The 26,131-nt window shown below is 33.4% G+C and overlaps 1 protein-coding gene across 14 annotated transcripts in view; it reads left to right on the forward strand.

Moving 5' to 3' along the window:
- Nucleotides 1–26,131, forward strand: part of IKZF2 (IKAROS family zinc finger 2) — a 164,131-nt gene that overhangs the window by 79,580 nt on the left and 58,420 nt on the right. For 11 of the 14 annotated variants that reach the window (XM_057744949.1, XM_057744951.1, XM_057744943.1 and 8 more), the window contains one exon: nt 22,690–22,956. In XM_057744949.1, coding sequence (XP_057600932.1) covers nt 22,690–22,956 — 267 coding nt within the window. Of the gene's footprint in view, nt 1–13,640; nt 13,685–22,689; nt 22,957–26,131 lie in introns of all 14 variants that reach the window. The other 3 variants (XM_057744952.1, XM_057744956.1, XM_057744955.1) reach the window with 2 other exon arrangements.

Genomic DNA, 26,131 nt, shown 5'->3' on the forward strand with positions numbered 1-26,131 from the left:
TAATGTAACATAAAGGAGGAAAATTCCCCCTTTTTAAAAAAAATTGTGTATTTTTCTTTAAACGTTTTCAAGAGAAGTTAGAATATTGCTATGCATATTTTCAGATTTCCTTAATTTCAGTCTGGTTTTTACCATTCAATAATTCACATAACTAAATATAAAATCACATTTTTATGAATTATCTTTTCAAAGGACACATGGGTAATCTGTTTATAGTTGAAGATTCAAGGATGAGAATATGTAGATTTATCAATGGCATTCCCTAGTAGGATCATAAAGCTTTAGAGCTGGAAAGGAAGATAAGATTTCCTAATTTAACCCATTGGTATTATGGATTTTGAAACAAAAGCAGAATCTAGATTTCAAAGAGAAATAAAGGTATTTCATCACTCAAACTAGCTGTGAACATGATTCTTATTATGATATAAATACACAGAATAAAGTCACAACTAGAACCCCAAGGGTCAATTGAAATAAACTGACAAACTAAAGATGTTAGATTGTTTTCCATTGTTGTCATTCACATTCATTTGCTATTTTCATTCATTTTGTTGTTTGCCAGCATGCAATATGATACGAGGTAGTTAATAGCAGTGATTTAATATAAATCCTTACAAAAAATTTAAATTTGGGAAGTTCTAGAAATTGACTTTTTGTAATGGGAAAAGACCAGCATTATTGTACTTTAACAATGGAATACTACAACTTAGCATATGAAACACTTGTGGTTTTTGAGAGTACATTTTAAGAACTACTAATATAAACAAATGACAAAGTAGTATACACATTTGTCCTCCATTCTGATATTCATTTGGTGTTAAAATTCTGGAAATGGAGAATTACGTCACTAAGAACTTATTAAAATAAGCCTTCTCCGTACCAGATTTTGTGAATCTCATGTCATGTAAGATAGATATTTCTATCCTTAAGTAGCCTACATAGAGATGTTCCACAGTCCTTTTGGTAAATTCCTGCCAATATGTAACCATCTTTTATTCTAAGGTGGCCAGAATTTTCCATTAAGATTTTTATTTTAGTTATATGCTTCTTGGTTTAGTAAATTAATATGCTTGATTTTTTTTATAGTAAATAGTAGAGTTCGGATGTGGAAGTGGGCAATATCTCAGCCTTTTCCTAATTTAAAATAACATATAGAAATTTTCCTGAACATTTGAAATGGATAACCATTCCATAGTATTGAGGAAAGGAAATGACAGTATTCCATTTCTCCCCATTTATATGTAAATATTTAATTCCAAAAATATCGTAATAACTGTAGTTAATACATTTATCTTTAGAGCTAAAAAGCACTTCACATACATTATCTCATTTGAGTTAATTGAAAGGCTGTAGTGTACAAGTGCTGAATAGAGAGATCCGTAGATGCTATGTCAGTGAAACTAAATTGCAAGCTGTCATATTTAATTTTCAGATTAGCATTATATGCTTAATACAAATTATCTCCAAATAGTTCTGTCTCATTTATGTCTTATGTATATCTTGTCTTCAGAAATTCTATTATTATTATTTTAGATATGACATTATATAGTTGGAGCCCTTTCATGTTTTTATGTTTTAGAACAAATGAAACATCTAAAAGGGGGGTTTTCTATATAAGTGAAAAACTGTGTGGTAATCCATATGACACCTTCATCCCTGGAAAAAATTTTAAGTTTTGTAGTGGGGTTTTATGAGGCTTACTTCACTTTTCCTCTCTGTTTGCAAAAATCTAATTATAGTTTAAATGTTTTCATGTGTATAAAAGGGTTGGAAAAATATCTGTCTATATCTACCTATCTGTATTTTATAAATAGCAATTGAAAAAATAGTTTTCATGTGTCTGTGTGCTTTAAAATATGTATATGAATTGCTGTGATGCTACATCCCCTCTGATTTTTGCTGTGTGCCATTAACCTAAATTTGGTAAAGTCCAGTGCCTGGATGATGGTGTATTTTTAGTGTTTGCTTTTAATTATTTTATGCCCATGAGTCATTTGACAATTTTCATCCCAGGTGAAGAAAGATCATAAATTTTCTTTCCATATTCTTCAGGTTGTATTTCAGTGCTTGAATTATACCAAGATGGAAGTCACATGAAAACGTTTTATCTGTATTTTTCACCCAAGTGAGGATGATTAAAATGTTTAGTGTTTTTAATATGAATTACCTAATGGTTATTATGTCAGTATATATCAGTTCATGAGAAGTCAATCAGACATTTCCTTTGAGGATACTAGTTTCATTTTTGAAGAAGGTTTTTATACTGCCTCAGAAAAGCAATATTTGTACTAGAATTCTCAAATGACAGTTCATAAATAATATGTATTTAGGTGAAATCCAGAGCAAACTGTATCATATTAAAAAAAAAAAAAACTTCTACTAGTGACATTATCATAACGTCAACCTACATTTGACGTCACATAGAGCATAAAATACATGTATTTTCTACTGAGTGGGCTTTGTACTTATTTTTTGGTTAATTTTAAATATTACTGCTGATATGCTAATTTTAAGTACTTAAATGACCATTTTGCTAATGAACATAAACATATGAAGCATGTGCCAGTGAATTATTTCATTAATACGTGGCATAATTTTAGGAAACTTTTTCCAGTGAGATCTCCTGTTTTATATTTAATGTTAATGAATGGGAATGAAACATACATTAAAATACTGATAAGGCTGTGGTAAACCAGAAGGACAAAATAAAACTTGTTAAACTGAGCAAAATAAGGCAATATAGGCTTCAGCATTTCTCCTTAGGTGAGACTATCTGAATCATGTTAATAATAGGGCATCAGTGTGGAAGATGGCTGAGAAACAATCTGTATGCCATTTTAGAGTTGTTTCTTAGAAGGGTACCCAAGTAGTTCAATCTGAAATCCCTAAAAATTAGTTTTAAGAAAACACACTGTTGTTTTATGATCAAGATCCATGCCTGTCTCTCTGGCCTGAATACATTTTGTGAAACTTTGAATAAAATTGAAATAATAATATTCTATGTTACCACATTAATATGCTAAAAAGTTTAATGAGTAAAATTTTTACAGAATATGTAAGGAAAGGGTTTCTAATTGGAATCATTTCAGAAAATTTGATATGTTATTACTTTAGCAAACTTGGTAAATATTGAAGTACAGCACAGAGTCTAGATTCCAAGTAAAATTTAAACCACAGCTTCTATGCAGTAATTAATGCCATGTTAGTCATAAAAAAAAAGAAAAAGAAAAAAACCATCACCAGGCAATTGCATTTAAGAGTTTTGTTGTGTTTTTTGTAAATTCTAACTAATGTTCTATCTGGACTTTAATCTTTGACATAAATATTTGTTTATAATACTTATAAACATGTCAGAATAATTTTCTTTGTATTTAGTTTCATATTAGGTTACTAGTGAAGGGAAAGCTTGAGAAACAAGTACTACTTATTTTGCGCATGTTTTTAGTTAGAAATGGATCTACCTCATCAAAGGTTTTTTTTGTTTTTGTTTTTTTTTTTACTTTTTGCTATTGTTATTATACTGTTAATTGGTCTGATATTTAAATCAGTGTTCTGGACATTTGCAACAAAGTAATGAAAATTACTGTTACTTTTTTAAGTTAGAGAGGATATTAAAAAACAATTATGGAACTGGGGAAATATGATTATAGAAGCTGGATCAAATAGTTATGTTTCTCTACTCTGGGGATTAATAAGAGAAATTAAAATTTACTTTTTCTCAATCTCTAGTTTTGTTTGTTTTAGAGACAGTTCTTCACATGATTCTGAATAACTTATGTTATGTATAAGTTCGTACATACCTCTGGCTCTTTAGAAGTCAATGTGGTTTTCACTTTCCTGATTTGAATTTTATGTATTTAATGTGAGCTTTGCAGTTTAGAAGGTAAAAGTGTACGTTGATTTTCTGCTGCTTTTCTTGTGGTACAAGGGGTACAGCCTTCAGAGGTGTAATATGCTCTATATCAATTTGCCCATCAAGCGTTGAATAATTCTCTTGTCATAACTATAAGATATTTTTATGATTATGAGAAAACATTTGTATAATACTTCCCTGGAAATGTTTTCTGTTTGACTTTTGTAAAGTTCTGCTGTGGGAAATATGGAGTTAGTTTATTTCCATTTACTCATTGGGAAACTGAGACATAAAATGTTTACCTTCATTTTTACTCACTGAAGTCCTTCACTAACAAGCAGTAGAATCTAGGCATCTTACTTCTAGTTCTGTGGTAGGTTTATTGTATATCATTTCCTAGTGCCATATTAACTACATTAGTTTTTAGTCTAATTACATTAGACTACATTAGATTTTATCAGGTTCATGTGTCATTTGAGTTGAATTTTCATACCATCTTCTGGGCCATACTTAATTTTTTAGGGGTTACCATGTTTAACACAAACAAAAGTACAAAATAAGAACAATAGAAAATGAAGTCTGATGTATCTAATACACTAGGCTTGAAAAGGTGCTCTATAAATAGGGATGAACAGATAAATAAATATGACCCCATCTCTTATCAGGGTTACTTTTAAGAGGGCTGAAATGCACTGAGGCTTTATAGAAATTTGTAAAGTCAAGATAAGTAGACAGTTTTCTTTGCCTTCTCTATTTTAGAATGAGCTGCTTTGTGACATATTCCATGATAGGATGGGTTCAATACTCAGTGAAAAATAATGATAATAAAGTCTGCAGCTGGGACAGAAGTAAATTCTAGACTATCTACCACATTATTCCTTACCTTTGTATAGTACTATATATTTTAGCTAGTTTTACCCAATATACTTGTTGGCAACAGAGTGAGTTTTTTATAAAAAGCAGCTGATGGTAATATTTGAAGAGTTCAACAGTGGAAACAGAAAAAAAGCAAAGGAAAGAAATCTGAAAACCAATCTTTTTTGACCAATTAGTGAGAGGAGTTTCTTCTTTCTTCTTTTTCATTATTAGCTGATTTGATTAGGAAAAGAAAAGAGATTTTAATTTTACCCTTGTCATGCAGGGCCAGAATTCACTGTTTCAAAATGGAACTGACAAGTGAATTTCATTGAGACTGATAACATGGCGGCATAGTGAAAGCTTGCAACTGTGATCAGCATGTAGATGTTTTAGCCCAGCTATAACTTTTTGACCAAATGTTCTGTTACATGTCAGAGTGATCTTGTATCTGGTGATGGTGAATATAATGGGTTGAAGAGGTTTTATTTTAGGTTTTCATTCAGATTTTGTGTGTGTGTATGTTTTAGTTTCTTAGGGTTTGCTCAAATTGTGGGGCTGCCTTCACAGTGGGAAAAGGTAATTGGATAATTTGTTTATATATGTGGTAAAGTAACTCTAGGTATTATTAGTGAGACCTGCCAACTGATACCTAACTGTATATTTTCAGTGATAAATATTCTGCTTTGTTAGTTGTTTACATACTAAAAACAAGAATTCACATCATAAAACAGTAACGAAGTGAAGTTATTTCTGAGAAAGGGATATATGGTAGGGCTGCAAGTCCTTAGTTCCAGGAATTTTAGTGAATTGCTATGAGCCTTTCTTGTTCCAGATTCTTTGCCTTTATACTAACTCTCTTTCTCCAGACAGACTTTTGAATGTCTGCTGTATTCCTTTGCCTCCACCTGATGTGAGCAGAATATGAAGGCAAAGACTATCTTTGATTCTGTCCCTCGATCTTTAGTGCTTAGCAGAGTACCTGGTGCACACGTTATACCCAGACATACTTGTGGAGTGAATGAACACTCACACTTTTGCCACCTTAAAATCAGGCATAAAATTCCAGTTCTTAGATCCATTCATTGCATTCAGTTCCTTTTCTCTGCAAATACTTTGCACTTTTGCGTTTGTTGCATTTCACTCATCTGCATGTTACTCAGTAAGTAAGTTTGTGTTTCGCTTAGTGATGTATATCTTTATTCTGTAATCTTCTAAGTTCAGTTACTAACAAACATATGTCTGTATAGTACTCAGTAAAATATGTCTTAAGATGGCACCATCAATAGAGAATGAACTTTGAATTCCCATATTTGTGGAAGTTGGTTTTCCCCCCTGTTTAGTTCGCGTATTTGTGGAAGTTGGGCTCCCCCCCCCCATTTGGTTCCCTTTGTAGCCAATGAAATACACTATGAGGATATTGGGCTGGTTTCAAAGACACAGTAGTATTCAGCCTTATGATGTGGTCCTGATCCTCAGCTTCCTTTTCTATAAAATGAAGCTAATAACCCAGAAAGTTTTGTTTGGGAATTAAATGGCTAATGTTGAAGGACACCCAACAAAATGGGCCTTCACTAAATGTTAGTACTTCTTCCTGTCTTTTCACCTACTCCTTCCATTGCTAGTAGCCATTTCAAACTGGCCCACGTAATGAATGAATTCCTATGGCCCCAATGGAACTGGATTTAACCTTTGAGATCCTTGTATCTTTGTTTTTTAGCAGTACTGTTTTGAGAGACCTGGACACCATCATTGGCTCTCCTGTCTTTTTTCCTCTTCTCAAACTCTGTATCTTGTCCCTGAGACCTGGGTTCCCCTGGCAGTCTGTTCCTCTCAGAGGACAATCTACGCTGTTGGGATCGTGTCTCAAATGTATTATAAGCCATGCTTGTCTTGTTCACCCTTGTATCTCCAATACTTAGCAGTGTCTAGTGTATAGATTGCACTCTATACATATGTATTGAATGGATTGGCTTATTTTTATGTGAAAGGGATGATGTGAAGGCAGCATCAGGAAAGCCCATGAATTTCCTGATCTTGAAGTAGAAGCCAACGCCTTCCCAAACACACACTTTATATTAGATGTAAGCAGTAACAAGATTTTTTAATATATGAAGAGAGAAGTATTTTGTCTGTAAAAGCTATTCGTCAGGATCCTATACCTTAATTTGCTTTTCCTTTGTATGGTTAAAGACATGCCATTTAAACTTTACTTGATCTCTCTCTCTTTCTTAACAATGCACCTCTCTTTGCCAAAACTGAGCATAGTTAAAATTATAAGTCATATGCTTTCTATATTATCTGAAAAACTTCATCAAGATTTTATTGCATTCCCATTAACCCTGAAAATCTATAATTCTGGTGTCAGCTGGGAGTTTAAAGCTTCATGACTTTAAGAAAATTAGTTCAAATGTCAGAGAGGGATTTTTTTTTCTCTCTGACTATGAACATTGAACGAGACATTTGAAAATACATTTAATCTTGAAATGCACAAAAATAATGAAGTATACTGTGTATATGTTTTTAAAATATTATTGCACAATTAAAGGAAGGCTACCTTGCCATTAGGCAAATTAATCATGCAACAGGTTTAAACTATTAGAAATAGCACTAGAGGAAGAAAATAAAATTAATTCAAATGATAGTGTCAGATCAAGGAAAGAAAAAAATATATACAGCTTATGCTTGCCAGGCACATATTGTTAACTTTGTTCAGGTGGCAGCTTTTGTGGTTTGTTTTAGTTTCAGCTTGTCCCAGAAGGTGTTGCTACACTGTGAAGGTGTTAAGGCAGCGTAGTAATGGAACAGAAGATGAAACGGAAGGCTCATAAAAAGTTGTATCATTTGGGCCTTCCTGGAGACACCTAGCTTGAATTTCTGAGTGGTCAGCTTGACATTTTAAAACAGGGAGAAGTTGTGTCACTATTTCTGGAATACTACAGTAGTTAGAGGAAAAAGATTTAAAGTTCATGGCAGTAATTGCTGACAGCTCCCACAGAATGAGGTGCTTTTGGTAAGCATGTGCTGCCTTGCAAAAAGGCAACCTACTAGGAATGTGGAAGAGGACAGTGAGCTGTGAGATGCACGTGACAGAAGTCATAGATTTGGGTCTTCTTGTGCCCCTGAAATAATTCACTCATTTTGAAGGTGGAAAAGAAGTAAAATGCCTTTTAATGGTTCAAGCAAAGAATGACTCTAGGCTTGTAAAAGTAACAACTTATATTATTTTCAGAAACTTAACATATAAATCCTGGTGGTCAGTTGTCACAGGGAGCAAGTTAGCTGGTATCACTGGGCTGGTACAGTCCATGTGAAGTGCCGAGGCGATGCATACTGTAATGCATCTCCCCCTCCCTGGAAACCTGCAATTTGCCTCTTAGTCCCAGATGGGGAGGAAACTTGCAAACGGCCGCAAGCCATACGTAATGGCAGGGTTCACATCCTGACAGGGACACAGTAGAAAAAAGGAAAATTTCAAGAGTCTTCATAGCATTATTTGAGTCAAGGACTTTGTGCTTTTTGTGAAGGTTGTAACACTCCTTTTATTTTCATGTTTTGAATATATTGTGTTTGTTTTGCTTTTTTCCCCTCTGGATGCCAGCCAGTATTCAGCTGAAGGAAACACATGGGGACGGCACACTCGTCACACTGCACTATCTTCTGCTTAAGTAGCTAACATTTATTGCTTAATAAAGAACATCCTGCACACATGCCAACTAGGTGTTCAGGATATATGCTATGTATAGGTATAAATATGTATATTCACATTTAAACATGCTCTCACCTGTGACCTTCAGAAATACATTCACAGGTACATTTAGGAATGCTGTTTTAAAGCCAGAGGTTTTAAATATATGATCTAAAACTTAGATTTTTGTCTGAACCCCAAAACTAGGAACATATTTTTGTATAAAGAAATTTATTTATTTATTTTTAAAAGCTTCCTGAATTTCCTTCAGCTTTATTGAAGTATAATTGACAAAACTGTACGGTATTTAAAATATACATTGTGATGAATTGATATATGTATACATTGTAAAAGGATTCCTTCCATGTCATTAATAAACACATCCATGCCTCACATATTTCTTTTTGCGTGTGTATGAGAGAATTTAAGTTCTATACTCTTTGCAAATTTTAATTAAACAAAACAGTGTTATTAACTATAGTTACCATGTTATACATTAGAGCCTCAGACCTTATTCATTCTTATAGCTGAAAGTGTATACCTTTTTACTAACCTCTCCTATTTTCCCCTCCTTCCAGCCCCTGGCAACACATATTTCTACTCTCTGTTTCTATGAGTTTGACTTATTTTAGATTCCATATATAAGTGATACCATGCAGTATTTGTTTCTGTCTGGCTTATTTCACTTAGCATAATGCCCTCAAGGTTAATCCATGTTGTCACAAACATAGGATTTTCTTCTTTATTACGGCTGAATAATAATTCCATTGTATTTATATTCCATATCTTCTTTATCCATTCATTCATTGAAAGACACCTTTGGTTGTTTCCATATCTTGGCTATTATGCAAGGGAAAGAAGTAAAAGGCATTCAAGTAAGAAAGAAGTAAAATTGTCTCTATTTGCAGATGACCTGTTATATATAGAATACCCTGAAGAGTCCTCCAAAAAACTGTTAGAACTAACAAAGTTAATAAAGTTGCAGGGTACAAAATCAATATACAAGAATCAGTTACATTTGTATACACTAACAATGAACTATTAGAGAAGTTAAGAAAATAATACCGTTTGTAATTGTATCAAAAAAGATGAAATACTTAAGAATAAATTTAACCAAGGAGGTGAAAGATCTGTACACTGAAAAGTATAAAACATTGATGAAAGAAATTGAAGGAGACGCAAATAACTGGAAAGATATTTTGTGTTCATGGATTGGAAGAATAATATTGTTAAAATGTTCATACAACCCAAAGGATTCTGCAGATTCAACGCAATCCCTATCAAAATTCCAATGTCACTTTTCACAGAAATAGAAAAAAAATCCTAAAATTTGTATTGAGCCACAAAAGACCCCAAGTAGCCAAAGCAATCTTTGAGAAAGAACAGCAAAGATGGAGGCATTACATGTCCTGATTTCAAATTATATTACAAAGCTATAGTGATCCAAATAGTATATTAGCATAAAAATAGACACAGATGAAAATAAAATAGCATGAAAGAAATAAACCCATGCATATATGGTCAGTTAATTTACAACAGAGGAGCCAAGAATAGACATGGGTCAAGGATGGTCCCTTCAATAAATGGTGCTGGGAAAACTGGACAGCCACATGCAAAAGAATGAAACTGGACCACTGTCTTACTCCTTGTACAGAAATGTATTCAAAATGGATTACGGGCTTAAATTGAAAACCTGAAACTGTAAAATTCCTAAAAGAAATCATAGGGGGTAAGTTTCTGGACATCAATTTTGGCAATGATTTTTTGTATGAAGAAAATTATATTGAGATACTAAGTAGCTAATTATTATTATTACTGATTATACAAATCATTTTTTACATAAAATTTCAAGTATAGCCTGCTTGTATCCTGGAATCACATATACCACACACTGAAGGGACCTCAAGAATCACGGCCTCAGGCAGGTAGGCTTTTAATGATTTCAGTTGCATAATTAAGTAGCATTATCTAGGTTTCACAGATGAGGAAGCTAAGTGTCTTAGAAGGGAACCTGTCCGATTATAGGTAACAGAAATGCAAGATCAGCACAAGATCATAAGGGAAGGAGAAATAAAACTTAGTTTGTATAAGTTTTAGTCTACTTATAATGTGATTAGAAAATATCAAGTATTTGAGAAAGTATTTTTTAAATGAATAAGGGGCTCCTAATAACTGTAGTAGCTTACCTTTACAAGCTAAAACAAGCTATTTGTATGCCCTTAAACGATAACAGACATATCTTTTTTTTTTTTTGGATAGGGCGATACTGTTGATTTCATTTTATTTTATTTAAGAACTTTTATTGAGATACAATTGACATACAATAAACTGCATATATTTAAAGTGTACAATTTGACATTTTTTTCTTATTAGTAATGTATATATGGCAATCCCAATCTCTCAGTTCATCCCACCCCAGCCCCCCGCTTTCACCACTTGGTGTCCATATGTTTGTTCTCTACATCTGTGTCTCTATTTCTGCCTTGCAAACTGGTTGATTTGTACCATTTTTCTGTATTCTGCATATGTGTGTTAATATATGATATTTGTTTTTCACTTTCTGACTCACTTCACTCTGTATGACAGAACAGATCTTTAATTTGCTTTCTATGATGCATAGAACTATGTCATCATTTTAAGTATGTTTCAGATACTTTAGCTATAAACTTTAGAAAGCTGGCTAAAGGATGTTCTAGAAATGGAGATAGACAACTCATTGAATAGCCAATACTTCGTTTCACAGATTGATGACATGCTTAAAGTAACTTCTTACAATTCAGAAGAAGCTATCTTTTTGAAATAGTGATCTTATGAGAGTATTTCTTGATTACTTATGCTCTGTATTTTGCACTGAGATTCTATAGTAGTAGCATATGCTGGGGGAAGGGTTACAAGTCATATTTCACATCATGATATTTTACTGTGCATAGTTGCCCATATATAAAAGCAAAAATACAAATAAATATATATATATATGCATAAATTTCACAAGTGCCCTGAAAGCAGGGACTATATCTGTCCTATTCACTGCTGCATTGTGGTACCTGGCACAGAGCAGGTGCTCAGTGAGTAATTTTGAATGGATGAATGAATAAATTCTAAGGAGTTCCCTCTTTCATATTGTGGTTGTTGAAACACAGTCTGTTAATAAGTTGACAGCACTTGTCTTTGAAATTACTGCCTATAAGCATTAATTCCCTTGTGCCTTACTGTATTTTAAACTCTTTGATTTTAAAATATTTTGTATTTATGTTATCCATTGAATATATGCATTCCAGAAAAAAATGGTGTCATTCAAAACCAACATGTATTCATGCATCTTTCCTCTCTTCATGTTTGCCCCCCATCTTGAGGACCATTGTATTTAATACTCAGAACAGCCCTAGGAGGCAGGTATTATCATTATCTTAATTGTATAGATGAGAAAAATGAGACTGAGAGGTTTCTTGAGGTTTCTTAAGGTCATGCGCCTAATAAATGAAAGGGCCTGGCCTTAAACCCCAGGGTACTGAATCTCTCAGCCATAGGCTCTACTGCCTGCACTAGGTGACTGTGCTTCCCCAATATTATAATTTTTATATAGAGGATATTATTCCCAGCTTACATAGCAGGAAATGGGCATGTTAAATGACTTCTTAATGTTCACATATGTAAAGTACTTAAACACAGGTATTCTAATCCAACATTTCCATTACTCACCTCCTGTGTTGCTTTGTAAATATTTTTTTAAGCCTTTTAACAGATGCACTCTATATGACTGACCAAAGTGTCTATTCATTAGGGGTAGGAAACAGGTATGAACATTGCAAAAAAAAATGTGCTGCTGCTACATTGTAGAAATAAAATTCACTGGGTTGTTGTCCAGATTCATTTTTCTTAATCACGACTATAAGTTTTCTCTTTTTTGGTAGCACTTAATATGTTTTCTTGATTATACATTTTTAACTGAACCGTCCCACATCTCGAGGCCAAATGTTGACTCTCATTATTTCACACAAATAGTGAAGTGTTTATGGAGGAACATCAGGGAAAGAACTTCTGTAGCCTTGACATTTGTTCCAGATTTTGGTAACCAGGGATATATGAACCCAGGGTATGGAAAGCTGTTGGGTTCCTCTGTCACTTCAGTTCAGAGACTCATTAAAGCTGCTAAAGTGCATCGCCTGGCTTTGGTTCTTCCCTCTGTTGCTCTTGCCCCGTAATAGAAACCCTGCTCCATATCTTATCTCTTTCTCTTCAGCATGCCGGCAGCACTACTTTCTGACCTGGTTTAAGCGTCCTCAGTGACCTCTGGCAATCCAATGTTTGGGTCCCTTCGGAAATATGCCCACTCAGCTGGATTTTATAGTAATGATTTTACTTCTTACAGAAGTTTGGTTAAAAATTTTGTACTCCCCTTATTAAAGAGAGAATTTCACAATGTAATTTGCTTCACAAACCTCCCACAGTTATGTTAAGCAGATGGTTGCCAAACACCAGTTCAAAGTAGATTGCTCTTATATGAAATAAAATCCATGCTCAGAAAATCTGGCAGTGAAAGCTGGTCTTCCTCCAAAGCAGGCTCTCAGACAAATTTGTCTTTACTCAAAGCTGGCACACTACTACACCTGTATTCGACATGCAGTAAAGAAAATGTCGATGGCACACACCGATTCAAAGTTACTCTTCTTTAACATACTGACATCCCTTTTTTCTTTACTGGTAACTAGTAACTGCTTTGCTTTTGGTGACATAGGGGAAATAGCAAGAATTTGGTCATCAGTTCTCAGTTCCAGTTTCAGATCTGGCTGTGAATAGATGTGTGACTTGGATATGTTACTTCACCCATTCTGAGCTTTAGTTTTCTCATCTGTAAAATGAGGGTAATATTAAATACTTCACAGAACAGCTGTCATGATTATATCAGGTGATGCATGTAATGTACCTAAAGTCTTTTCTTTTATACAGTGGTTCTTTACTTAATGTTATGTTGATGATGTTTTGTGTTTAAAACCTAACTCTGTTATAATTGTTATTTGTGGTTAATTTGTGCATGGCCTTTGTAACTTAAGAAAGAAGTATGATAGGTAACTCAGCAACAACAGTTCAACAAGCATATATTGAGTGCCTAGTGCATGTAAGGGGAAGATGGTTTTATAATTGTGAATAAAGACAGCATTTCTTTTCAAAAATCTTACACAGTAGGGAGTGTGGAGTTAAGGCAAATATACTAATGAAATCACTGTAATGTGTCTTTGTGCTCAGGAAACACTCCATGAAAAAAGGTGGAAGATAAGTGAGCTTTGAAGGTATGCTGATATTGATGGAAGTAGGGGAAAGATTCCAGAAAATAATAATAGGAGCCGGGGGAAAAAAGTAAGTAGAGATGTATAGGATAAGTTTCAGGAAGAATGACTAGAAAATGACTGGAAAAGGTATGACTATCTAAGGGACTAATAGGACATATGGCCAAGAGCAGTGATGGAATTGTGCTGCGGAGGTCCTTAAAGTCCACACCAGTACCTTTGCTTTTAATTTGCAAGCAGCGAGCAGTCATGGAAGACATTTGAAAGAGTAATGTGAGCTCTGCTTTAGGAAGATTAATCTAAAAACTGAACATAGGATGAATTGGGTTAGGGTTAGGGAGTGGAGTGTGGCAAAAAACTGAAAAGAGACCCAGCTAGAAAGTTGTTGAAATTGTCCCACGTGAGAGGACATGGGGAATCCTAAAGAAGTTCTGTGTTGCCCACAGAAATGCATAAAAAGGAGGTGGATATGCAAGACATGGAAGATATTGAATCTCTAGAACTTGACAAATGCAGTTATTCATTTAAAGGATGGGTAAAGGGATGGACTGTTGTTTGCCTATGGCATTTCTATTTAAACTAGGCTTATTTTCTCCACGTTGTACATTTCTCATGAACCAGTTGTCTGCTAGAAAATAGAAACTTCATCCTTGGGCTACAATAGTGCCACTGTTCTGGTCAATAAAGGTGTGTGGTCTGTTGATGGCACGCTGTATAAGGTTCCATGCATTGTGCGAGACCATCAAGGAGTCAGAGGTCTAGGCTCCTTAGTTTTACTTTTTTTTTTCAAGGAGGTAGACAGGATACTTTTTTGGTATTTATTTTGTTGTGAAGATCTCTTTAAATGTAAATGAAATACTGTGTGAGCTACTCATAGATATGATTTATCTTCGTAACAAAAATTGACACAAGACTGTCAAAATGTGACCACAAAGGAAGTCCTAAAATGCCATCCTCCATAACTGTTGGTTTAGAGATTAAAGTTGATAATATTGACTTATTCCTCAAATGGCTGTCTTTACCTACCACGGATAAGTCATGGCATGGCTAGGAGTATAGAAAAAGCAGGGATCAGGAAAAGGACTGAATGTTGGCAGACTCTTCAGGAACTAGTTGTACTACATGGACATATCCCTGCTTTAAGACTAAAGCAAATATAAAAATTAGAAAGTAGTTCTTTTGAGTGGGCATATGCATCCCAGACTTGATAGAAAGTATTAATTCTGTAGTTCAGTTCAGAAACTTATTTTTATTCTATCTGACCCATGTGGACTTGAATTCCTAGTATCCTCTTCAACTGATGGACATAGTTTTGTAGCATCTGAAAGATCTATTTGCCCAGGACTGTATTTGCCCTAAATATTATACTAATATTAGTTACTTGTTTAATTGGAAAGGCAATATCATGTCATAGGAAGATGGCTAAGCTAAGAGGCAGAAGATCTTGAGTTGACATCAGATTCACATTTACTACTTTTGCATCCTTGAGAAAGTTACTTAACAACCATGCCTCCATTTGTTTATTTGTGTTTGTCCTACCTACAATCCACTGTGGTTCTGGGTATCAAATGAGACAATATGAATTTTTTAAATCATGAAGAATTATAGCAAGTTGTTATTTTTCTATTATTATTATTATTATCAAAAGGATCCTAAATCCTTAGTATAAAGAGACTGTTATGTAGCCTGCTGTTTTCAGGAACATCGTGTTATTTTCCCCATATTTCAGGTGATGCAGGTGGCTGAGTCAAAATAAACAAATTTCCCAAGGCCCCAGAACGAGTTAAGTGGCAGAAAGGGAGGCAAAGACCCTGGTTTCCTGTAATCAGATGCAGTGACTTTCTTCTCCACTGTTTTTAGAATAGTAATCATATTATTTCAGAAACCAGCACTTTGATCTAGTTACTCTAGTAGGTTTAAGATATACCTAATCTAACTATATTGGGGAAAGGAGAGAGAGAGTGAGGAGGAAAAGAAAATGAGGTTATGTGATGTGCAGACAGAATGCTACCCACAAATGGCTCAGCTGCAGTTCAGTGACACCAGTGTCTAGACTTGTCCAATCATTTCTAAAACGAATACTTTAAGGATGTTATGAGGCAGCTGTTTTGCACGAGTTATGCATGTATTTATTCACAGTTAAAAGGAACAAGTTTTTATAATTTGTGAAATTTTGTTGAGGAAAGTTTTTGAAAAATGATTGCACATACCTTAATATAATTTTTGTTGTGAGGATTTTACTTTAATTGTTTAGATGGCTGTAAGTTCACTAGTAAATAACTGTGCTTTACATCAGAGTTTTGAAAGCAGTTTGTTTTTTTAACACATTACTTAAACAGCTGCCGGGCTGTTAACATGGATTTAATCATGTTTGGTATTTCTTTTTTTGAAAGTTTAAATCAGAGAGTTGTATTAGCTCAGAAGCAACTTCAACAGATTATTAGATAGACATATTGATTCAATTAGTGTGCATGACACCATTTCAAGTATCTGGCATAGCCCTGGAGAAATTGATGCTTGTAAGTAATAACACCCCTTAAGTGTCCTCTTGCATGTTCACACAACAGAAACCAAGCATATGAAAGTCCACTTACACATCACACCTGAAAGATTTTTTTTCCCAGTTTGATAAGAATGGCATTTTAGCTATCTTATTTTTTTTTTTTAGCTATCTTATTATTAGCTCTGTGAAAGAAATATTTCTTTAACTCCCATAGTATTTGCTTCCTTTAGAAATTGAGTTGAAAAATATAATTTGGAAATTAAACAGAAATAAATCACTAGGTGGAGAGTAAATAATCTAGAAGGCCTATTTTGTACTCCATAAGATCAATAAATATTGTATCCTCTCAAATACAGCAAATAAATCATAATCCTTTTGTATTATTTTCCTGACTAGAGAATTTCAATAATCTGTTCATGGATTAGTAGAAGCAACTCATACTATAGTATAAAGTTTAATTTAGATCTTAAAGATATTTTAATAATGATATTTTAGGTTCTGGTTACTATGATTTTTCAAAACTTGACATTTTAAAAAAGATAGGATTATCTGTGAAAACCTCGTTCTAAGGATGAAGATAGATTTTATTTCTGCAATTTGATAATTCGAAATTAACGGAATGTAATTCACCATGTGTGTGAAAAATGATCTTTTCCCCACAAATTTAAAAATTGAGAATTTAATGTTTATTTGAAACCATCAGGTGCCAGACATGGCAAAATCATATTCCATCTTGCATAAGCAGGTAATTTGGTGAAGTTATGAAGTAAAAAATAGGAGATGTCCAATTTCTAAGGAAAAGCCCCTTCACATTTATGTACTGTTTAGGTCAGTAAATTCCGTATGTAACCAAATTACATGTGTTAGTAAAATATTTCCTGTACCTTTACTCATAAACTCTTTCACAACCTGGGTGTATACCATCTTGCTAATATTGGTGTCTTATTTAAGTAAGTGAAAAATATTCTTTAGCTTTTAGTCTTAAAACTTCATAATCACTTTTAGCGAAGTATTAGGCAAGCAATAAATATTTGCTGGTTCATTTTAAAGAGAATTCCATTTTGGTCCTTTCTGTCTTATTGGTTGAGGTGGGTGAGCTCTACTATGTGAGGTCTATTAGTGTATATAACAACATTGTACATTTCATTTTCCATTTCATTTTTAAGTACTATACATTTGGGTTTTGAATAATCTTGTGTTTAATTTTCAAAGTATAATGATGGTAGTAAAGAAAATTTCAGTATGAAATAGACAATTAAAATAATGTTTTAACAGCTTCACAAAATAACACTTTTTCCCCATTTGGTTTTCTGCCTTTTTTTTAAACAACAGTGATCTATATATGTTTAGCTGTGTAGATACCTTTATTTGGTTATCCTTTTATTTAATACCATGTTACTGAATTTAAGGCAATTTTAGTTTTCTTTATCCACTTGGTATTATGTATCTCGAAACAATGATAATTATGAAGGCTTTGAGTACAGAGAGCCCAGTATGGTTACTGCAGAAACTTTTGTAATTGAAATTTATTTGGCCCGGGAGTCATTTATAAGAGCTCTTGTGTGAGTCTCTTTAATTCTTGACATTGGGATGATCACAAGTAAATGGAGGTGATTAAACCGTGCGTTTTTATAGCATCTATAAGCTATATCCTAAAGTTAAATAGTTTGAAAGCAAAAAGAAGAGGGGGATAAAGCTTTAATTCATAAACACATTTGCATTGTGAAGCAATTTTTTGCATAAATATATATGTGGAATGTTTTAACATGAAATATATTCAAAGCGTTTTCTATGTAAAACTGATTATGAAAGTCTTGTTGATTATTATTTTCCTTTAACTGGGTTCACAGACCTCCAAATCTACTAAAAAAAAAATCACTACAACAATTAACTTTTCCTTGATGCTTTAAAATTTGACTCTTTTTAGTTTTAAACTGTGAACTGTATCATCTCTAAGTTAAGATAATAAAAGACACCTATATTAAACATTTATTTTTATTGAAAATATTAAAATATCTATATGTATTAGTTACTTGTAACTACAGTATCTAATAACGAAGAACAAATTGATCGACTTAAATCTTATTTCACATCTTTTCATTGCTAATCATTTGTTCTGACAAAATATTGTTTTTATTAAACTGTTACTGCTTGTCAGTATGTAAAAATGTAAATACCCACAGATACACTTAAATTTTATGTTCTTCATTTTGTATCAGGAAAATAAGCTTGAAAAATAATTGTTGGTGTTGAGATTTATAATAACAAGATTTCTTTTCACTCCTACCAGCAAGTTCTTATCTTCATAGAAATGATGAATTATGAATGCCTTTAACCAAATTGTAAAAGAAATATCATATGAAGAGTTAAAATTTAAAGATTTGGTAACTTATGTACTATGATTATTATACAGTGATTAATAGTTACAATAACTTTATATAGCGTAACTACAACCATAACTCATTTATTAATATATAAATTATAATTTAGAGTATAAATTTACCAAAAATTTGAATTTAATCGTTAATGAGTTAAAATATTAGGTGCTCTGCATTAATTAGAAACATCCTAAACAGTAAAAATAAATCACAGGAGAATTTCTTTTATGTTCTTTGAGTAGGGAAATTTTTTCTATTTAAGAGTTAAAATTCAGACCACTTTAAGTAATCACTTTTTATCCTAGACTTTCAACTTAATTTTAGTAAGATGGGCTAAAAATTAATTAGAATGGAATTTTGTTTACACAATTTTGTTTGTACATTCGTATTTATGCAAAACTTGAATCTATGCTATGTATATATTAAAATGTATTCCATTTTATTGATTTACTATATCAATAAATATACTCTATGTACTGTAGCGAGTGTGTACATTCATACATGGCAAACATATAACTCCTTAACTATCATATTGTTAGAGAAAAGATGACTGTAATTTACTACTTCTTATTTCAGTGCTAATAAATGTTTTTTATTTTTTTGGATATTCATTTCAAGTATATTCTTCTGTGGATAGAAGTTCTAACTACAATTGTAATATCCAATAAATTGTTAAAAGACATATTTACCCATGTTTGATATTATTATTATTTTTTTTTAATTTATTTATTTATTTATTTTGGCTGCATTGGGCCTTCGTTGCTGCACACGGGCTTTCTCAAGTTGCAGCGAGTGGGGGCTACTCTTCATTGCAGTGTGTGGGCTCCTCATTACGGTGGCCTCTCTTGTTGTGGAGCATGGGCTCTAGGCACATGGACTTCAGTAGTTGTGGCACTTGAGCTCAGTAATTGTGGCACATGGGCTTAGTTGTTCTGCAGCATGTGGGATCTTCCTGGACCAGGGCATGAACCTGTGTCCCCTGCATTGGCAGATGGATTCTTAACCTCTGTGCCACCAGGGAAGTCCCTGATATTATGTTTTGATTATAATATTCTCACTAGGGAAAAGATGATAATTTAATATAACATCAAGTCATAGCCTTCATAATTCTGTACTGTTTTAAAACTTAAGAGGCCTATAGTTTTAGACTCAGAACTCACTCTTTTGGGTATACATTTCTTCAGTTCCCGAAATGAAATGCTGGTAGACCTTACACTCATTGAGGGTAGCTTATCAGATGTTGACTCGTTCAGGAATGTAAATGATGGCATTGCTGTAAAGTTTGTGATCTTTAGTACTGTCACTTAAACGTGGGGGAAAATTTGCTCACAGGTTGGTATATGAAGTCATGCTATATAAAGTCATACTTTTCATTTGTTTTCTTCTTACTATTTCTTTTAAATGACAATTATGAATGAAATGTGGGACTACATAAGGTAACCAATAGTATTTTACATTAATTAGAAAAATCTTCCTTCTCGGAAAAAATATGGAAGAATTTCTTGGAATATGAGAAAACCTATTGAAGCAACATACAGAATCCAGAAGCCATAATTAAAAATGTTAAAAATTTTAAATGTAAAATCAGCATACATGCCAAAAAATACCCTAGAGTAAAAAGATAAACCAAAATTTTTGCAAAACATATCAGACACAGGGCTAAGTTCCTTAGTATATAAAGTATTTAAATTCAGTGAGAAAGGCTGACAACCTGGTAGAAAAATGGGCAAAGAACTTTGATAGGCAGTTCTTAAAAGAAAAAAAAAAAACACGTTTAAACATAGAAAAAGATGCCCAACTTCATTCACAATAAAATACATATTAAAAATCTAAAGTAAAATAACCAGTTTTTATCAGATTAACGGTTCTGTGTGGTATCATACAGTAATGTCTATAATAGCACTAAACAAGAAATAATCTAAAAGCCTGGATGAATAAATTATATTTATAAAATAGATTTTATGCAGGTATTAGAAAAGACCACTGTAGATTTCTGTGTACTAACATGGAAAATATTGAACAGATACTGTTAATTGACAAAAGGAAAGTTAAAGTCAGATAAATTGTACAGCCCAATTTATGCAAAAAGAGAACTATATTTACACACACGTACACATATACATACACACACACACAGTTCTAAATAGAAGATAAGGATAGTGGTTGTTTTTGAGACCAGAACTGAAGAATGGGTGAACTTTGGGTAGAAAAGGACTTAATTTTCAGTTTTCATCCTTTATGAAGATTAATTTTCGTTGCTATGTTAATTGATACTTTAAACATATAAAAAACAGCTTAAAGAAAAAAGATTCTTAATCAGTTAAGTAAAATACCTCAGGGAATACTGCCTGAAATACCTTCTATATGCCACAAATTTCTTTAACATATCGGGGATATTAAGATGGAAAAATGTTGTCCTTACTTTTCTCAAAACCCAGTAAAGCAGTCCTACTTTGTAAATAGGGTAAAATTCAAGCGAGTATATATTTTATTGGAGATGAGACAAGAAGACTATATATCCCTTTGTAGATCTTAGGGCACTTTACATGCTGTACTATAAGTTCATTGATCTTTACAAAAACTTTATGGAATAAAAAGTGCACTGTATGTCCAAAGACAAATAGTAGCATTAGTACACATGTAATGCTTACATCTGCCCTAGGAAGTGGGTACCATTATCATCCCAGTTTTGCAGAGGACAGAGGACTTAAGTAACTTGCAGAAGGTGACACTGCTTGTACTAAGTGCCACTGCTAGGATCTTCACTCTTAATAGCTATACTCTCCTGCTTAAACTTTATTCTGTAATCTGAATTCATCTCCACTTCTCAGATGAAAGACATAAGATTCAGAGGATAAATAAGTAGTTCAAGATTATTCTGCAGTAAATGTCAAAGGCAGTTCTCCTGACTAAATCCAGTGATATCCTCTATTGTACCACACTGCCTGTAGTTCACAGAGGAGTTCCAAGGAGAGGGCAGGGGGAAAGTCATTTTGATAGTATGTACCACCTATCACAAATACTAATGACAAATCACAGAAGGGGTGGTTTCTCTAAGAAAACAATTGTAGTAAAAAGAACTTCACTTCCTTTTTATGAAGATAGTTCCTCTATTCAAGTGATACCAAATAATTTGTTTTGCTTAGTAACTTTGATATGGTTTCTTGAGAAATTTTCAAGATCACTGGATAAAAAACTGGTATTCGTTTAAAGCTTGCTTCTGCTCTGTGAAAAGACTCTGTCAGCAATCCAGAATGAGGGCTGTGCTAACAAAATTCCAACTTTTCTGTGGGATGATCCAAAAACAGCAAACAGAAGGCATTAAATTTCTTAACAGTCACAAGTGCGTGCATGCAGGCTATGCCATTCCTGTCATTCACTGCTTCTTGGTGTGCAGAGATTCAAGTAGGAGTACTTTGATTTGCAGACTAATGTGTTCCATACAGAACTTCTTTCACATAAGAAAAAAAATAAAGCAGAGTAGCTTAAGAGCGTGTGAGGTCTGTGCACTCTGCCCTACATTTATACAGCTCTCAACTGAATGTATGTGTTTAGTCTGATTTTAGGATATTTGCCTTGACAGGGTGTCTTCATACATCTAAGACATTTGCTGGATTAAGATCCTGAATTGTTTCTCCTGCTCATTTCAAAAGCAGGTTTACGCAAGTACCCTGATGGGAAACAGAGACTATGAAGTATATATACATATGTAATGATTGTTACATTAAGAAGAGGTGTAGCTCAGTGGGTTAAGTAGTATCTAATCTTGTCTTTTTTCATAATCCTACATCAGTCTCAGTAGCCTTAGTGACAAACTGAAAAGTATAACAATACCACTTATTTAAGGACTTGCTTAAAAAGTATATAAATGAGTTAAAGAAACGTGTGTGTAAAAATCAAGTGTCATTTTGTTTACCTTGGGCTTTCCTAAGCCATCTTCACTTTCATGCCAAAGCTTCACTGAAATATCATAGAGTACAGTATGTGTTAACATTGCATGTGGGATGGACTATAGTCTACCTAACACAGCATTTCCAGCCATGTTAATGGCAGTGGGTGGAAAAGAGATGTAAGGTGACAACACATAACATGTTAAAATGTCTTCTTTTCTTCTTTTTAAATTACAGCAAACTCAGTAAAGCTAGAAATGCAGAGTGATGAAGAGTGTGACAGGAAACCCCTGAGCCGCGAAGATGAGATCAGGGGCCATGATGAGGGTAGCAGCCTAGAAGAACCCCTAATTGAAAGCAGCGAGGTGGCAGACAACAGGAAAGTCCAGGAGCTTCAAGGCGAGGGAGGAATCCGGCTTCCGAATGGTAAACTGAAATGTGACGTCTGTGGCATGGTTTGCATTGGGCCCAATGTGCTTATGGTACATAAAAGGAGTCACACTGGTAAGCAGCTGAAAGTATAACCTGATGACTGCCTGTGACATCTGATGTTGATATTACCTGACATCTATTCTCTTTCCTTTTTATTCAGGGGTGGCAATGGTGAAACTACCTTTTCAGAATTCTGCTAGTATTGGATTGCTGAAAAGCAGAGAGTAGCCTGGGTCTTGACTTCCAGCCTTCAAATCTGAATAGCATATCAAAAAGAAGTTTGGGATTCAGTTTCCACAGTTCTTAATATAGCAATAATATGATAAGGGTTCAAAAGGTATAGGAGAATTTCATTGTGTAACTTGATCTTTTTGTATTCCTATACATATTTTACCATACCCATGGGCAGGTAATAGAGTTGCTAGCTAAACGTTTATACTATAACATGGTACTCTTGCATTTATATAAGAGTGGATCATGTTCACCTTATCTAGTTAACTTCTCGGAATACAATTTCAAATCAATCTTTGCCTACCATGGTCTCTGTAGGAGGCAGATATTTATCTTCCCCAGTTTCAGGATGTCACCATCTTCCTGTAATTTTTAACTATAACTCCTGCAAGGAGATACATAGGGTAGAATATAACAAAGGGTGGTAGGAATGTGTAATCATAGAATCAGATGAGGAAAGAGACCTCAGGTTAATTTAATATATTCTTTTAGACATCTGAGTAATGTGAAAACCAACTCAGTGAGAAGGCCTTATTTAAACCTCTTCTAATCCTTTGGTAAATTTTTTTTAAAAATTCTTTTTAATGTAAAACACAAGAAATGAGATTGTGGTAAGGTAGGCAGATTGTTGACTCAGAAAAAAAGTTTCAAATTCATATGAAACTGATTTAAAGGTAATAATAACTTTAACTATAATGTAGAGTAGTATTATATAGCAAAATAGTAATAACGCATATACTCAGAGTTTTAAAATATGACACTTTTGGAAGAGAGATAAATTACAGTAAGGACATTGATTTAAAAGATTGACTTCTAAATAATCAAATTACTAAGCAGATGTTTAAAACATGAGAAATTCCAAGGACATTGACATCTTCTGAGTCCAAACCTCTCATTCACACATGAAGAAACTGAAGCCCCAAACAGTCAAGTGATTTATCCATTACCCCTTATGTGGTTAAGGGCATTGTGAGGCTAGGATCAAGGTTTCCTGATGTCCAGAGTGGTTTTGTTCCAATATTCTATGTTTGGTATATCAATACATCAACATTTAATGATGAGGTATTACTATAAGGCTGATATTTTAATTATAGTGAGATTACACATTAAAATCGTATTAATCAAAATCATCAGCTTTAGGGCCTACACTCTTATCCAACCATATAGTCAGTAACATTTTTACTTTTTTGTTTTGAATTTCCTTTTTAAATAGCATCATAATTTTTAAATATTTTTTAAGTTTATAGTAATATTTGTATTACTAATGAAAATGTTTTTTTTTTTAATTTTAAAAATGTCTTACGGAAAAATTAAAAGATCAAGCTTGGTACCATATTTGATGAGAAAAAAATACTGTAATGAGTCTGCTTTTCCTCTATGCTCATAAAGTAATTTCAACTGCAGTTCTAAAAGAGTTCCACAAAGTTATTATGTATTCATCATCTTAGAGTGATTATATTGAAGAAGATAACACTCAGATGTTTAACTTCTCCCACCTAGCAACATAGAAACTAAACAAAATTAGTCTAATGAATTTTTAGTTGCATTGCATAGTGTTCATTTTAAGGCTGAAGATGTATTTTAAAAATTTCTGTAAGATAGTTAATAAACATTTTATGGTCTGAGTTAAGAACATTCAAAGAATCTGAATGTACTCTGAAATTTAGGTTAATTGATGTTTCAGTGTAACTGCAGTGATTTTCATGAGGATGGTTGGTTTGTAAACACAGTAACAATTACATACCTACACTACTGTCCATTTGATATTTGCTACTGTAGTAGAGTTGAAAACCATGTAATTAACATGGAAGATGTTTCCAAATAGTTACACAAATTTCCTCAAGTCCTAGGAATATGGGATTCACTCAGCTAGCAAAGGCAAGGAGAATAGACTAAACAACCATTTAACTCTTGGAACTCTATGAACTTTTATTGTTAATAAATATTTATTAGAGTATTGGAAAAATTATTACACATTCCTCAGATCTGGAAGGTTTTTGTTAAAGGTACTAGCCATTCATAGAGGAGCTTGGGATACCTGCCACACATTGTTAACCATGAAATTGTGATGTGTCTTTAAGTTAGCCTTTTTTATATGTATTTCTGATGACCCAGTTTATACATCTGAGTGGGTCATGACATTTTCAACTCCATTTTAGCACTATGAGAATAGAAAGTCTATTTGTGTTTCTTTAGATTGGAAAAAAAATGTAGTCAGAATATAGTCATTAACCAAATGTTTTCTCCTTAATTTGATGAACTGTCTTCATTTTAGAACTTCCCCTCTCACCAACTATTTATAGCTTGCTAGTATAAAAGACTCTGTCTTAAATCCTTAAAAGCCTTTGAGAAACATATGCTTATGTGTTTTTAGCTCATAGAATGTCTAATATAAAATAGAAGGTGGAAAAAGATACACAACCACCCAATTCATTAAAATGACATGGAGTATCATATCTAATTCACTTCTTCTTCCTTCTCTTTCATGCTCTACTAAAGTGCCAATTCCAGTGTCTTATTAATTGGTGTTATTTCTTTGGTATTGCTACTTTAGTAGGTAATCAGGTAATATTGTCATCGGATACTCCAGGCACTCTTCACTGGGAATACAGGGAGAAGAAAAGAAGTAGGGGTAGTAAATCAATTCATGCATAAACACAAATTGTTACAAACACTATAAATATAGAATATCCTTAATTTTGCCTCTCTTTGGGGTAGAGTACTCTCATCTTTGTAACTTTATGTTTTCAGCATCATATTTTCTTCATTTCAGCTTTGTAGAGCCATTCTCTTCCTCTAAGGCCCTCTCTACAGGTGGTGGGATTTTTCATGTTTGTAGGTGTTTGTTCCATGCAACACAGGCACACCCTCTGTCTTTGATTCACCACAGCAAATTGATGCATGTATACTTGCATTTCAATTGAATAAACACAGATCTAGAAATGTGTTTATGAAAGTATATAAAATATTGAAATATAATTTATTCCATAATAAGAATAGTAGATAACTTTACCCA

Source organism: Hippopotamus amphibius, chromosome 8 (assembly GCF_030028045.1).
Source record: "Hippopotamus amphibius kiboko isolate mHipAmp2 chromosome 8, mHipAmp2.hap2, whole genome shotgun sequence".
Classification (NCBI taxonomy): Eukaryota; Metazoa; Chordata; class Mammalia; order Artiodactyla; family Hippopotamidae; genus Hippopotamus; species Hippopotamus amphibius.